General features: G+C 44.0%; 1 protein-coding gene across 3 annotated transcripts in view; it reads left to right on the top strand.

The window, feature by feature from the left end:
• Positions 1-5,031: 5,031 nt before the first annotated feature.
• Positions 5,032-16,675, top strand: part of RYR3 (ryanodine receptor 3) — a gene marked incomplete at its 5' end in the record, with an annotated part of 535,717 nt that continues 524,073 nt past the window's right edge. For all 3 annotated transcript variants that reach the window (XM_079768748.1, XM_079768746.1, XM_079768747.1), the window contains one exon: positions 5,032-5,082. In XM_079768748.1, coding sequence (XP_079624874.1) covers positions 5,032-5,082 — 51 coding nt within the window. The remainder of the gene's footprint in view (positions 5,083-16,675) is intronic.

The following is a 16,675-nucleotide window of genomic DNA, read 5'->3' as shown; positions in this document are numbered from 1 at the left end:
AAAGGCCTCATGAAAAGCCAAATGAGAATGGAACTTTTAGAGACAAGAACAAACAGACCTGAAGGGCAGGCATTGGAAACGAATACAAAGGAGGAGGAAGGGGGAACAGATCTGCAAGAAATACCTCAGGATCGTACACTTTTACAAGACACTTGCAACCATTTTTCAACTACTAAGTTATTTATTATTACCTTGAGACGTAGGTATTTTTATCCCCATTTCCCAGAAGATGAAATAGGCTCTGAGGGTTTAAATCACTTTCTCGGGGTCATATGATGTTACCCAGGACTCAAACCCTCATCTGCCTAAAGTCAAAGTTTATGCTACGCAGTAGCCACAGTACAAGTTTGAGGTTAAACAGAGGTTGACTGGAGGCAAATAAAAATGAGCGATGATACTGTGGTTGGCTTAATCTATTGCTTTAACAAACGGTTCCAGCTGGAGATGTCCTGAAGATGGATCAGCTCAATGGATAACACATGGTGGGAGGATCCACCTCCCAGCTTCTGCAGGTGTGCCCAGTGTACCTCCATCTCTGCTAAGACTCAGAGTCAAAAACGCTCTGGGACCGAGTCCCCTTCTTGAGTGGTTTGGGTTCAGGAGCCTTTCCCCAGATGGCATATTAATTTTGATCTTCCAATTTTAAGGTGACAGAAAAAAAGAAGACATTTCATATGTTCAGCTACAAGAGATATCCTTAACTGTGGATCCTTGCCTGTGTTAAGCAGTTGCAATGACAGATTAAATATCTGATAAAGCAGATATCAGAAAACTAAAACTATTTTTCTGCACCTGTCCCCTCCCTACTGAAGAAAGGAATTTAAGTCAAGGCTTTTTGGTCCAAAGGTATTTTATTACTCTATGGGCACCTCACCGAATGGCTAGTGTGGACACGTGACTAATAAGGCTCTTGGCTTTCAATTCTTTGAACCAAATGAATATATCAACGTAGTAGCTTATTACAAATATCTTGGAAATGAATGCTAAACATTTCTTAACATCAGCATTCTGTAAGTGTGTATGTCATCCTTCCCACTGGCACCAAATCAAAGGCAAGGTGTTCCTTTAGGAATAATTTCTGTTCATGGGCTTAATTCGTGACAACACTTTCTTGCCTTACCACCAATAAAAGAACTTCACAATTTAAACACTTGAAGAAAAAGCACTAATGGAAAAATAAGTAAATCTTCAGTAAATATATGGATAGTACTTATGCATATGGTAATATATCAAAAAAAGATGACAGCTAGCAGAGTCAGCCCCTCATGTCTACAGTTATTGTCATTGCCCTTTATACTTTCCCTAGGCAGAGTCTGGATCAAGGCAGACCAGAGCCATGAACACAATTCGCTAGAGAAATCTATTTTCAGCAAATAAATGACTCCTGTAGTTGGGAGGTGAAGCTGAAATGGATATTGAAGACCGATTCAATGTTGTGTAGAATTTAATGTAACTCCAATAGTCTGGTGAAGCTATCTTTATACAGTGTGGTCTCTTAGCTTTTGTGTAGGTTTTAGTTAGTCACCAGACTTGGGCCTGCCTTCCCTATGGTTAAATCAACAAAGATTTTTAAGGCACTTGTCTAGAATGAAGGGACCAGCCTCTTTGGCCAGTATACAGAGTGAAGCTAACCAGTCCTGCTGGAATTGAATCCACAACCCTCATTAACACCATGCGAGCAGTTGGCCACCATGAATAACAAAGCATACCAAATAAGATACTAAATTACATGACTATGGCCATTTTTCATCAGTATTTTAAAACTACATCGATCTTGCTGGTAAAACACATATAAGAGGCCCTGTTATGTGAGAAAACCCTCAGGACCAATATTTCATTTGAGAATATGTCAGAGGGGAAAATAAATACACAAATTTTATTTTAATAATCAGGCTTCAGATTTTGTCAGGCCTTTGAAAATTATATATGTAAAAGGTACAGCAGTGTTAAAAAGATAAAATGAGAACATTCTAATCTGGCCCCACAAGCCTAAGACTGTTGTTATGTGCTTTCTATGTGCTTTCCAGATGCTGTTGGCATCAGCTACACACACCCCAACATTCAAATAAAATAAAATAAAATACCCAAAGGTATTTTATTACTCTGTGGGCACCTCACTGAATGGCTAGTGTGGGCACCTGATTAATAATGGCTGATGGCTTTCTCCACGGGTTTAAAACCTGGGAGGCTTGATTTTTTCAGATGAGAATACAGTAGCTACTATATCCTCTAAGACCTAAGGCCCCAGTTTTCTGCTCTCTACAAAGAGTAACTGGTTTTGGGAGAGACTCAGTTTTGAATCTGACATTTTCCACCTTTCTGTCCTGATACAAGGTGGTATAGTATGAAAAGTACTGGAAAGTATTAGACTTAGACAACGCAAGTCTGAATGCCAGCTCTGCCACTTATCAGATGTATAAGTTTAGACAGGTAACGTAACCCTAGTTTATTCTCTCCCAGGTTTGATGGGAGGACTAATAACAAAACATATGTCAGAGCCCAAAGTTTCAAATAAATCTATCTATCTGCCTACCTACCTTCCTACCTATATCTTACCCTAGTTTCCTTTCTTCCCACTTTTTCTTTCAATTATTCCTGAGAACAAGGACTTTGGCTCTCACATTCAATGTTATATATGCAGACCTGGATGAATTAACTTCTAAGAGTACAACATTATTATTGGTGAATTTTTGGAAAACCTTAGAAAACTGAAGAGGATGTCATATAGAGATTATATGTGCTACTTTCCCCAAACTTTAGGCTGAACTTATAGGCTAAGAAACTATAGGCTGAGCACCAGAATAAATCTTAGACTGGCTAGTTAAACAGCTCATATTTGAGCACACTAATGGAATACTGTTATGTGATCACCAAGAATCCAAGTGGGTGTTCTTATGCTGTTACAGCCCTCCTTTCCCTCTTCCTTTTGTAAAAAGAAAAGGTAGTTGTAGTATCAAAATGAATAAGAAGAAATTTGCCCCACAAACTAATATATTTAGGTAGGTTATTTACCTATTAAATAATCATAAAAAATATATATGAAAGTTAACCTAAGAAGGTGTCTAGTGGTACCCCAAAGGTATGTCATATCATAGTTTAGGTATAATTAGCAATTTGGATGGGAGAATCTAGATTTAAAAAAAATCTTAAAGAAGCAAACATAGACAGAACTAATAAAATAAATTACAATAGGAAGAAATATTTTTTAAAGCTTGTACTTCACTACTTGAGTATGACCCAAATGGGGAAGACTTGACTTTAGTGGTTCATGTGGAAGAGATAAAAACCAACCCTAGAAATTCTAGTTAAATGCAAACATAATAGGTGTCATTAGAGCTGGTCCATAGCCCATCTAATCTTCAGCTGCATGCACAGACGGTCTAAAACAAGGAGAGCACTACAATTTAGCAGGAAGATGACAAAGAGGGTGGAGGTGCTGCAAACTGTGTTACAGGGGATGGGTGAGGGCAAGAGGAATCTTCAGCCAAGAGAAGACAAGACTAGGATGGTGGGTCACAGAGGTGGGCATGACAGGTGCCCTCCAATATGTGAAGGGCCACAATGTGCAGAGGGTTTGACTTATTCTTGGCAGGCTTCAGAAGAGAAAGTAGGCTGAAAGTGCAGACTCTAGAAGGGAGCAAATTGGATACAACATAAGAAAAAAACACATTATATTTTTCCTCACATTCCTGATGTTTAGTAGAAAACGTGAGACTTGAGCTCAGGAAAGGGGTCTTAAGACAGAACGGAGAGAGAGGTCCACAATGAAATGTGAAATTGGTTGGCTTTCCAGTTTCCTCGCTACCATCAGGCCAGAATTGTCACCCATACATCCTCTGGGTTTCTCTTCATCTGAGGTCCTCATCTCTTCCTAGTGACCCCTCTCTGGAATGCTTCTCTTGCCCTGGAGCTTGCTGGCCAGCAAACAGAAGGGGGCACCCTGTACCCTCAGCTTTAGCGAGGACCAATCCAGACAGCCTTCAACCCCAGTTAAATACCTAGGGCTGGGTGGGATGTCAGCAGCACAAGGACGTGGAAGGGGTCCCACTGTATATACTCCCCTCTGTCCCTTTTAGTGTCCACAGAGCTGACACCAAAAAAAAATGCAGAACAAGCTTAGGAGATGAGAGGTAGGCAGAGAGAAAGGATTCTGATGCCACCTGACCTCTGAATTGCGGAGGGAATGGGAGCCCGGGAAGCTTCCTAAGGCACAGAGAAAAGTTACCCGGTCAGGCAGCAATGGACAATCAAGGGGGGTGGTGAAATACACTATTTGGATATTGAAGGGGCAGGGGCTCTCTTACGGGGCAGAAAGGGCTGTCCCCGGAGTAGCAAACTTTCTTATGAATGGATACACACCCTCACTGCACCGTTTTCTCCCTGCCTCTCAAAGCCACAGGCACACCCCTCTCAGCCTTCCAAGGCACTAAGGTTGGAACAAGGCATTCGAGTTCAACACACACACACACACACACACACACACACACACACACACACACACACACACACAAACACGAGAGCAAAGTGGGCAGAGGGTTGGTGCTCGGTCTTGCTGCGCTGGACCTAAGCAACTGGCCTTTGTGTGTGGATCTGAGCTGGGTAGGGGGCCCCCTCTCTTTGCCGCGGGGTGCACGCCTCCGCTGAGTGTGCGGCGCAGCGCGGTGCGGGGAGGGGAGGTCCGCCGGCCCCTACTCCTGTTCCCCGCGCCCCGCCGCCCCGCACCGCCCGCACCGCGCGCCGGGCGCAGCACTGTTCACGGGGCCCACGGCCGCAGCGCACTTGGCTGGGGCGAGAGGTGAGAGGGGTAGGCGGGCTGCTCGGTTGGCGCTGGCGCTCTGCAGTGCAGTGGAGTGTTAGCCCAGCTCCCTATATATGGTCGGGGATTAGCTCGGCGCTGCTGAGCTGAGCCAGGGGCCCGGGAGGAGGAGGAAGAAGAGAAGAGAAGAGCGCAGCAGCCACCAGCGCACGCAGAGCGGCTGCCGGGGAAGCAGAAGCGCCGGAGGCTGGGGCAGCGCCGACGTCTCGGGAGCCATGGCCGAAGGGGGAGAAGGCGGCGAGGACGAGATCCAGTTCCTGCGGACTGTGAGTCTCCGTGGCGGGGCGAGGTGGCGGGCAGGTGGGGAGGAGCGCGGAGCCGGGCGTGGAGGGGCTGCGCCGCGGTGCCTGGTGCCCGGTGCCCGGCGCGTTCTCCGCACCCGTGGGCTGCAGAGGCGGACCAGCCACCCACCCGCGTGGCCGCGAGGGGCTACGTGGGAAGAGGCTCTTTCTCCTGCCTGTCCCTTTCCCCCCTACCTCCATCCCCATCCCAGACCTCCACTTCCACCTCTACCGCTCTCCTGGCAACTTGCTACTTGACCTGAAACCTTGGGTGCCCAAACTTCCAGCCAGGGCTTGCTCGTGGTTGCCCTGACCCAGAGGATCAGAAGTGGAAGATCTCGCCCCAGAGTCGGCCCACTCTGTCCCCCCCTAACTCTGCACCCCAGCCCCCTGCCTCGGAGGCGGCCCCGCGCACTGGGAAGCCTCCGGAGGAACCTGCGGGGCAGGGGCCAGCCAGATCCGAGCGCCAAAAGCGGGCACAAACGCTCGGTCCCAGTCCTGGATTCACCCAGCGCTGTCCCTTTGCACCTTAAGCCCCAAGCCCGCAACTGCTACTGGAGTGTTACTTGAGGAGCCCTGGCTTCTGCTCCCGGCTCCTTGGAGCCCTGCAGGACAGGGAAACCCCGGTGTGTGGCTCAGCGTCACTCAGGTCCCCTCCCTGGCACCGGAGGGCGCTGCTCTGCCCCAGATTTTAGGGGAAGGGGGGGCGGGTGTAGAGTGAGGGGTGTCTGTTGTAGCCACATCAACCTTGCCCTTTAGAAGTTAATGAAAAGACTTTCAAGGTGAATGACAACCAGGATGAGTGTGTGTGGGGGTGGGGTGGGGGGGGGATTGGGGTGCACCTCAGCTCTGATTTCAGCCAAGTGACCTTGAACAAATCAATTAATCCGCCCTTTTTAGCCTCTATTTCCTCGTGTAAAATGGAGAAAATATAACCAGCGTTTCAGAGTGATAAGGATTAAATGAGATAATGACTGTCACAATGTTTTGTAAACTGTACATTGCTCTATAAGTGTTAGATCCTTTTATATGTGCTGTCTAGCTCTGCGAAATTAGAACGAAATTCTTCTCTCCCTCTCCCTCCTTTCTTTTTGTGTACCCTTCTGACCTGGTCTCTGAAAATCATAACTTAGCTCTTGTCCATCTTTTGGACCATTCCCTCTTTTTCTTGACGTGCGTTCTTACAATTCCTTTTCGTTTCCCTTCCAAACATGGTTTCTCTATCAGGGCTGGGACTTGGGTCTCATTTGGGAGATAGAGTGGGACCCACCACCCTTTTGATACCACAGAATTAGCCATCTGATCTGCAGACCCAGACGCCCTCCTCCTCTCTCACAGTGCACACAGGAGGGGGCCCACGGTTGGCCCTGTTCACAGCCCTTTTGTTACAAAGATGCCTGTCCTCCCAACGCCCTGTGGAGTCCCCAGGCTTTCCTTCTAACCGGTGTATTGGATGGGTGGCGGCTCAGGTACTCCCTGCCTTGTGCCCTCCTCAGTCTTTCATTTCTTCTGTTTATTATCAGTGATCTTCTAGGCATTATTGATTGGAAAAAAAAAATCCCTTCTGACAGATAAGGTCGGTGTTGAATAGATGACCCAGAGGGTCAAGGCAAAATCCTGGTGGTTTTCTTGCGATCCCAGTCCTACCTGTTTCTCTTGGCCTCTGTGGCCACCCCCCCTGACTTTTCTTCTCTATGGGGCAGTGTGACTGTTAAGTATACCTGCAACTAAGGCTTACTGCGGAGCAATGGTTCTTCAACATCTTTGTCTTGGGCATTTTGCTCCTTTTACTGGTAAAGCCCATCCATAGCCCCTGGATTCCAGGACCAATGTTAAGGGCCCCTGTTGTAGAGGTACTGCATATCCGTTATGGCTTCCAGAGAGAGAGCTAGAAGTAAGCATGGGGCGAGGGACTCCAAATGTGACATTACTGTTTCTTTTTCTTCTCATAATCACCTTAAGAATTTTTAGGTGTGTTCCTCAGTAACCCTGTGAAGCAGCTTAACTTCTTCATCTTTGGCTTATTAGAGAGAAATAGGCTCAGGTGACCAAACTGAGGCACAGAAAAATCAAGGACTTGGCCATGGTTGCCCAGCAAGTTACTGATAATTGTCATTACATAGTGATAAATTAAATTCCCACTAGAGCCTGGCATTGAGCATTATTCCAGAGGTTAGAGTCTTGAAAATATACTGAAAGGAAAACGGCTGCTTTCCAAATTCTGACCCTCTCCTTCGGTATCCATGAATAAAACCAAATCATTTCTTTGAACCCAATCACCATAAGTTTTGATCTGCATAAAATTTTGTCTTTATCTTGCTGTTCTTAGGGGGTTCAGGAATGACAGGGCTGTGCTAGCACAGGAGTTTTCTCACTTTTTAATATGCCTTGGTTCGAGAAGTTATTTCAGTTTGAACTCCCCCACCTACCTTTATCTTAGGGTTTCTTTCTTTTCCAAAACAAAATCTTTTAAAGCATTTTGATCATATGTCATGTAATGCCTCCTCACCGTAACATTGTTCTGGACTAGAAGGTGGTTGATATAACGATGAGATAGAATCCTATCTTTGAAATCCGGGAACTTTACAGGTTTGCCATTCCAGAAGCAGAGGTTTTTAAACCTGTTAAAAATAAATAGACCATAGAATAGCATTATGTCGAGGATCCTCATCAAATTGGTGGTTATGGTGTTCTGCTTATTATGACAGTGACAGAAATGAAAGCAGCGAGACCTATCGATGGTGTGAAATAGGCCAGGATCACTGCAGCCATGACTATAACGCATGGGTAGTGGGGCCTTATGCACCTGCTGGGTGGTGATGTTCACCTTGTTGCATCCTTTGATACATTGGAAGCCCGCCCCCTCCCAGGCAGGGGGCAGGCTCTACACAAGGGGTTTGGAAGTGGGAGCAGATGATGTTTAGTAAATGCTCCTGTACCCCAACGCTGAAAACAGCTGTGCAAAACTACACATCCTCTTCTGGTCTCTGAAGTCACTGGCAGTCGTTCAAGTCAGTGAGAAAGAGTCAGCCAGACAAATAGACCTAAGAATTTTACTTAAGGCTAAAATTTTCCTCCCACCGCTGCTGGCTGTGGCATCAACCTCCCTTCCAACTGCTCTTGCTGACGTAGCCAGTGTCACTGACGCGGCTTCGAAGCTGCTCAGAGGCAGATAAACCTGCCAGCCGCTGATCTGAAAGCAAGAAGTTACGGTTAGAAGAGTGACAATTACTCTATCTCCAGACAGTTGGTGGAGCCGGCACCGCGTCATGCTTCGGGAGAGCCAGGCAGAGATGTTTTCTCCTCCCAGCGTTCCCCCTTAGACTAGAGTATCCATTTAAGAAGAAAGGAAGAAAAGCCTCTAAGCTTTAAAATACCCCAGCTTTCTCTTTTCAAACGCCTCTCCGCCACAAAGTTCATTGAAACAGGACTAAGTAGACATTCGTTTCTATTCATTTCCTATTAAAGATCGGTTTTTAGCCCTCCTTGTAGAAAGTTGTCCTGCTTTATCTAAATTTGCTGCTCTCAAGGAACAAGAGAAGGCACCAGGCTGAGAATCGAGGCCAATGCCATCGTCTTGGGTCCTGCCCTGCAGGGTGAGCAGAACAAATCCCTGCATCTGAGCTGCGGCACTAATGTGAGCGCACGTCCTTCCAGAGCAGGCTGTCCCAGGTTGGGATGACAGTGAACGTTCACTTGGTGGTTTATAGATTACTGCTTGCTTCTTCCTCAGTGGAGTCTGTTTGCGTAACAGCTGCGTGATGCCAGTGTCATGCTTTTGATAGCTTTTCCTCAAGGAGACAGGGGGAGGGGGCGCACACGGGTGACTTCTTCCTTCAGGCGCAGCAGCTCAGGGTGACACTGAGCAGTAATGGACGGAGTGCTGGAAGGTAGGTCCATATACCCCAGTGTATGATTTTGGAGAGCTGTTGGGCTGAATTAGTTTGATGGTTAAAATGAGAAAACTCACAACATTTCCATGCTCTGAGCTTCCCAACGTCACGTCCCGCCCTTCTCAGACTCTTTCCCTTGCTTTCAGAGAGCTCTTCTTAATAAAGAGCCATATCAGAGCAGCTGGGCACGCACTATCCCTCCTTGTCAGGGAGATGACCCTGTGGCTGTGAGAAGGAAGCTAGATCCTTCTCACAAAGGAATTAACTTGTGTCAGAAGCCGCATCAGGACTAGGGGTGGTGGCTCTTACCTCCTAGGCACTGATGGTCCATGGCCAGGGTTGTCCTAAGGGCTTTTAAGCTGCTGAGCTACTGGGGAAGAGGTGATGGTGACAGTGAACTTAGAAATATTTGAAATGTGTTGTAGTCAAATGTAAGAGTGAGACCATGGACAGGCCTGTAGTTGAAGTAAGTATGTTTGATGTCTGTGGATTTTTTTTTTTAATGCTAATTTAGCCCAGCCAGTATGGCTCAGTAGTTGAGTGTCAACCTATGAACCAAGAGGTTAGGGTTCAATTCCTAGCCAGGACACATGCTCAGGTTGTAGGCTCTATCCCCAGTAGCAATCAATGATTCTCTCTCATCACTGATGTTTCTATCTCTCCCTCTCCCTCCCTTGCTGAAATCAATAAAAATATATTTAAAAATTAAATGCTAAGCAGAATGAGGACACTTCAGGGAAATACATTTTAAAAAAACAATTCTTTACTCCTTTTTCAAAATTGATTTAGAGGGGAAAATATTTCTCAGGTTTCTTAGAGTTGATCTGAAGATAAAAAATGTTGAAGAAGAAAGATTTTATCTGGAGAGTAAAATACTCTGATGATTATTTTTGAAGGACTTGTATTTAAATGGGTCTTTATTATGTTTGTGTTCATTTGCTCTTTTGCTTGTTTTGTGATTGTCTGTTTTTACTTGTTCCTGGGAATGACATTTTATTTCATAATTTAATCGTTTCTTTACCTTACTACTAATACATTTGGCACCCTCCTAGTGAATTGTACCAATCTCTTGTGTAGGCCCAGGAGGTCCCATGTCTTCAGATACCAATACTTTTTAGTTCATTTCTCATAATTCCACATCCATATAAATCTTTCTAAATTAGCTCTATGATCAAGGTACCCTTAATACAAGATTTACCCAGTGGTGTGGAATTATGTAATTTAAAATTGCACTTAGAGGCAGAAATTCTTCTTTCTAGACCTAGTTCACTGTGACCTTGACAAGTTACTTAAGGAAATTGAAGTTTCATTTGCCCCACCGTATGGAGATAGAACCTGCTTTAACAACTTCACAGAAGTATGGGGAGAGGCAATGGTAATTTCAATAATACCCCCAAAGAGAGGAGAAGGTATGCTTTGTAGGATATTATCTTTGTGTTTCTCCTGCACTAGGAAATAACCCTACTGTGACTGGATCTTGTTGAAACAGAGCTATATTTCTCCTCTCTCATATGTTTTCTGCTACAGGCCTTCCCTTTCATCTTAGAGTCATTACGTCGTCTCCAGTGTTGGTCTAGCCCCAGTACATCTATCTGGGAAATTACTTGACTAAAGCAATTGGCCACTTTTCTCAAGTGATTTGACTAAAACACTTGATGGAGAAGGTAAATCAGTTGGCGCAATATTCTTCATAAGGCCACTTAGGCTTCCTGGATTCTGAGCCTGAAACAGAGCATTCAGTTATTTTTTGTCTTCTTAGAAAATAACCTGAGCAATTATTTCCCATAGGACCACCTTTTCTTATTGAATCCCATATCTCTTCCTTTCAAAGCTATCCTTCCCAATGCCTCCCTTCCACTTCTTTTATGAGCCCATTCTTCCTTTTCCCTAGAGAATTGGGACCAGCGTTCCTGTAAACCAGCCCTGCTTTTCCTCCCAGGGATTTTGCTGCTTCTGTCGTGTCTGTTTAGGGAGTCAGGGCCTCTGAAGAGTTCCTGTTGGCTGCACCTGGATGAAGCAGATGCCTTTGTGGTGGGAGCCCAGCCAATGCTGAGGCTGCAGGGCACTACTTCTGCGCAGCAAGCCAAGTCCCATGTTTAGGGCTTCGAACTAGTGTCCTCTCAGCCATCCTCTTGTTTGGACGTCAGTGGGATATTTTAGGGACAAAGACATTTCCAGCCACTGCAGTTTCCCTTGCCCCAGTGAGTTTTGCCATCATAGCATCTCTTCAGTTTGGAGCAAGGGAAGAGAAAGTGCTGGCACCTTAGCCCTGATCCTACTACAGGGATGGGCCTTGTGAGGTACCAAGATTATTTTTCCCCTCCTTATGTCATTTCTGATCGTTAGAAACCAAAGTTCAGATCAGCTCTGGTGATGCAATATTCAAAAACAAAAGAGCCGTGCCTCCTCTCCTCACATGCTGTTCCTCCGGTCTCTAGCTCAGGGCACATTGCTGACTCTGCAGGACTATGCTGGGCTCTTTTCCTTTTAGGTGGGACACAGCCTTACAGGTAGGAGACACTGAGGCACCAGACCCCTTTTATCTGTGTGTGTGTTTTGTTTATCACTCACCTTCCACCTTCTTAGACAGTGAACTCCTCATTGATTTCAGGTCTTATCTATTTAAGGAGGTCATATTTTTATTGGACTCGGTGCCCCAATAGAGGCATCCTTTTGGGATGACATCTGCTTGCTGTTGTTACTTTAAGAGTGCAGTGGAGACAGGAGAGAGCTCTGGAGGTAGAGCTGTTGCTGCCTGTGTAGAATCTTACTAGCCATCAACAATTTCTCCACCGAGTTCAGTTTATATGTTAATCTATGCTATGGAACTGACCAGGGGATGAGCAAGGCAGCACAGCTGTAAGGAAAGTGTAAGATTAAAAATCTGGGTTGGTATCGATGTCAGTGTGACACATGTACAGAGGCTGTCTTTCTCCCTGGTCTTCCTAGGGGATAAAGCACTGACTCAAGAAATTCCTTCCATCAAAATACTGAGATGCAAAGTTGTTACCTCAGCGGGTACCATTAGTGATTAGCATCATTAACAGCTGAGCAGAACCAATTCCTGAAGGAATAGGAATTGAATTGGTGAAGGATAAGAGCATTTGGGAATACTATCGAGAGGGGCAAACCTAAGTGAGCACTGTACTGGTTCTAGGAGAACCCTGAGTGGGCAGAAGAAGCATCAGGGCAGAGCAGTCTATGTTTTGGGGGTGGTGCCACAGAGACTGCATCTGTACCTGCTTATGAGCTTTGATCAGAGGAGAGGAAGCCTTGAGCTACACAGGAGAAGGTGGCCAACCTCATGGTAGGCACTGGGAAAAGCACTATTTGCAGCCAGGACTGGTGCTCATAAATACTCCATTTTAGATCATTCAGAATCAGAGACAACAATCAGAAAAAGAAAGTCTCAGATTTTTATAAGATGAGGTGTTCTACATCAAAGTGAGAACTAAGGCACAGCCTTCCTGAAGTAGAAAAGTGTTTGAGCAGCAAAATTCCACTATTAGTTATCATATTTGTTGATGTGTTACTCATCATATCCCAAGAAAATGATCCAGAGTCCCTGAAACCAACTTAGCACAGTTCCTACAGCAAAAAGAGAGAATGCCAAGACCTGCATATCTCCCAATGCAGCAAATAGAAAAGGATCTTATTGGAAGATACAGGCTTCTCAACAGACCAGTGACAGGGCCTGACATTTACTCTCCAATAATTTCACAGTTGAGTTCTTTAATGGGCCTGAGCGGAGAGAGCTACAGCAAGAAATGGAAAGTTCTCCATCAATGGCACGTGAGTGTCCACAGTGTAAGAAGTATTGATTGGAACTGCGGCACTCTAAGCCATGAGCAGGTCCAGACTGTAAGTAATACTAGGGCAGTAAGAGAGATCCAGTTGATCTCAACTCCATATTGGACCAAAGGCTGAATTCAAGAGGTCAAGTCAAAATAGGGCAGCTACTCCTGGAGGAGGGTGAGCCCCTCATCACCCCCTTCATTGTTATTATTCAGGACATGTGGCTGTTGTTCGTAACCTTAGCAGTGGTTCCCCACCAAGTCATCCTCTCTTCTGTCCTGGCAGGCTAGAAAAGAGGTGTCAAAGGATAAGTCATAGTGATAAACAAATCTCATTTACTTGTAAGAGGATTTTAGGATGAAAAACGTAACAGAGAACATACCAGTCAAGTGGGTAAAACTCAGAGCTAAAGCGTTTGCTCTATTTGGTGGCATTTCTACTGCCAGATACCTGCAGAGTTGTCTGTCCTTCTCTGGGTTTTAGTTCATCCATTTATAAATCATGCAATGGTGATTATATATCAGAGATGACTCAAAAATAGTAGTGAAGAGACTCCAAGTTTCTTCTAAGAGAACTAGGTGTGTATACAGTATATGGAGGGAGTAGCTTGGAATAAAGGTTATTTATTGCCAGATTGCCTGAAAAGGCTCCTATCACTCTGAAGCATGAACCATAGATTATAAACTCCAGGGACACAGAGGTGTTAATTTCAGTGGACTTCAAATCACTAGGTACATTTAGGTCAGAGCTCACAAACTTAAAAATTTTGAGTCCAGGCAGGTGACTAAATGTGTGAATAGGCCTTCTTCCTACCCCCCCCATTTTTTTTTTTTTTACAAAGAAAGGTGGGCCTGGTCTACAAATTAATTCAAATAACACAATTCTTAAACACTGCCAGCCAAGCAAAACACATCTGCAGCAGGATTGTGAGCTGCCTGCCAGTTTGCAGCTTTGGATGAAACCTCAGCTTCGGAGCAAATGCGCTCCCTAGAATGCATGAATATTTTTATGAGTAGGATCAGGCTCACAATCAACGTCCTTGGATGAGAATGTCAATGTAAATGACAATGTGTCATTAATCACAGTGTATAAGAGAGAGATGGGCAGGCAGACAGATGAATGGGGTTTAATAAATGATAGACTTGATCCTCAAAATGAATTCTGATTGTGCTAGCTTTTTAAACACCCTTTAAAATTGTCACAAAGATATAGATATCATGAAATTTAGAGTAAGTAGGATATCTATACAACATTTACTGACCAACATCCTGATGCCTGGCTCTGAACAAGTCACCGGGAGAATTATATAGGTGAGCAAGACACCTTAACATCCAATGCCTCCCCCCGCTGAGTGTCAAGAGGGAACCCAGTCTCGTTTTGGCAGCTAGGACATCAGTCACTTCAGATGAATTTATAACAATTAATTTAAAATTTTCATACTTCTATAGTACAAAATGTTCTTATTAAAATGTGTGACCTTGGAGACATTTCTTAACTTCTGTGCCTTTTCCCTCATGTGTTAAATGAGAGTAATAATATTGCCCGTCTCAAAGGGTGGTTGTGAGGATTAAATGAATTAATCCATATAAAGTGCTTGGAAGAGTGCCCAACATATAGTAAGTCCTCAATAAATATGTATTAGCTATTAATATTCTCTCAACAAACAGTGTAAACATTGACATTACTCCAAATGTCATTGCACATTCATTTTATAGTTGAAAAGTACAAAGGGATGATACCCTATAGCTATTCTGTGATCTTGATTCCTGGCATCCTGCTGAACTATAATGAGACTAGGCTCTGTGGGTGGAAAGGTGTCTGGAATGGACATGGCCTCAAGAACACATATCGATAGGCCAATTCTCAGAGGGCCTACGTTGTAAGGCTTCTTGATGTAAATGCTGATTGGCTTTTCCTCCAGCAACTTTTGATTACTCACATCAAGGGATGGACAACATGATTTAGAGAATCCTAAACACAAGCAACTCATTGTCCTTGGTTTGGGAGATTTCTTTTCAACCGTGTTTTAAATCTGGAAATTTACCTTCCTGGGAATTTGCTGTATTTTCAGCAACGCAAGGTCATCCCACTGTAAAGGTCTGGCTCTGCACCTTCTCTGATCCGTTCTCGTGTCTGCGGATATGAAGCATGAACCTAATGGAAAGCTCCATTCTTGTTACATATTTAGGGCCCTTTCCCCTGGGGGCCCTGCTGCTGGGCAGTGGCCCAGGCCTCTGAGTCTCACCCCTCCTCTCTCAAACATTATTCTCATTTTGCCCCTCTCTGATATCCATGGAATTAAGTTGGATGATGTTGGCTATTTAGTAACTCTTAAGAATTTTCCCCTCCCTGGATGAGAGTAAATATTTACCTAGTTAAACATTTAAGAGTGACAGGCATACAGGGGGTCTAGGTACACCTTGTTTTTCATTAAATCGAATCACTCAAATTAGCTCTTCATTTTCACTCATAAAGCATGTCTCAATCACTGAAAGCTAAATTGGGTTAAGTATATAGGAAATTTCATTTAAAAAGTTCAAGCGAGATTTCCCTAAATGACACAGAATGGGTGGGCTTTTGATTTCTTTAAAAAACAATAGAAAGAGATTTCTTTTGGTATTAAATATGGGTATTTCACTAATTGGCAATATATTGCACCATTTTAGTTGTGGATAGAGAACTAAACTATATAGTTGAGCTACTTTATTCCAGACTCAGTTTCCTAACCTATAGAATCATAACTAATTCACTGGGGAGGGTCAGGCTGAAACAATTGGGCCCCAAGATTCTCCAGAACAAGGCCCTATTTTATTACTATTAACTACCTCCTTCACCAACATCTGATAATGTCTGGCCTAAGGATGCTTTATATATATATCTCCCGAGAGCATGCTTTATAAAGTATAAAATACTGAGGAGATGTCGCACATGTATATCAGAACCCGGGCAATAGTGAATCCTGACTGCATATGTACAGAGAGCTCACTATTCTAATCAAATTAAATTTAGATCAAAGTTATTCTGACATTAATTTTTGTACATAAATATTTTATTGGATCATAATCAGGCATAATTGTATAAAATTCATATAAATAACTATTAGTATAAATTTTGCCTAGCCAGACCAGATTTTTTTCTCTATTGAATATCCTAGTTCTTTCCTATTGTCAACCTTAAACTTGATGATTTCTCTGGAACCACATATTATTTTCAGATCACCATGATCATTGTCAGCAGTGTCAATATCATTATCACATGTGGTCTCCATTAAGAGAGTAGTTGAGAGCTTCAGGTAAGACAGACATGGGTTTGAATTCTGGATTCATCATTTGCAAGCTATTTACAAGCTATGAGACCTGACAGTTTCCTCATCTCTAAAACGGGGATATTAATAACATTTCTCGTGACTGTTGAGATATTAAATATGGTAATGTTTGTAGAACTATAATGAACATAGCATCTGACTCATCTATGCATATTTTCTCTTCTGTGCTACAATATATAATTTGATATAATTCTCATCTTGATGGTAGAGCCTACGCCCCAGTAGCTGGGGTTTCCCCTAGGCAGGCCCCCAGGACCCATGCTCAGACCCGCCTCCTACAGCCACCTGGGATCCCGAAGCAGGTGCTCCTCGGTGATTTGGGAAACATTTGGGGGGAGGAGAGTAGAAGATTTACTTAAAGTGTTTATTTACTATAATTTCTAATTCAACTAATTGGGAAAAATTTAAACAGCTCTCCCACCTGCTCCCTGGAAAACTTAGCCAAATGCAAACTTGTGGGTGTACATGTGTTTGTGCTTGATTTTCTGAACTCATGAAGGTTGCAGCCCAGAAGCACACTTTTAATGAACAACAAGAACCTATGCCTGACTGCCAGCTGTTTGTA

This window comes from Cnephaeus nilssonii (assembly GCF_951640355.1).
Source record: "Cnephaeus nilssonii genome assembly, chromosome: 4".
In the NCBI taxonomy this organism is placed as follows: domain Eukaryota; kingdom Metazoa; phylum Chordata; class Mammalia; order Chiroptera; family Vespertilionidae; genus Cnephaeus; species Cnephaeus nilssonii.
Note: the sequence above shows the minus strand (reverse complement) of the source record. Positions and strands in the feature narration are given on the sequence as shown.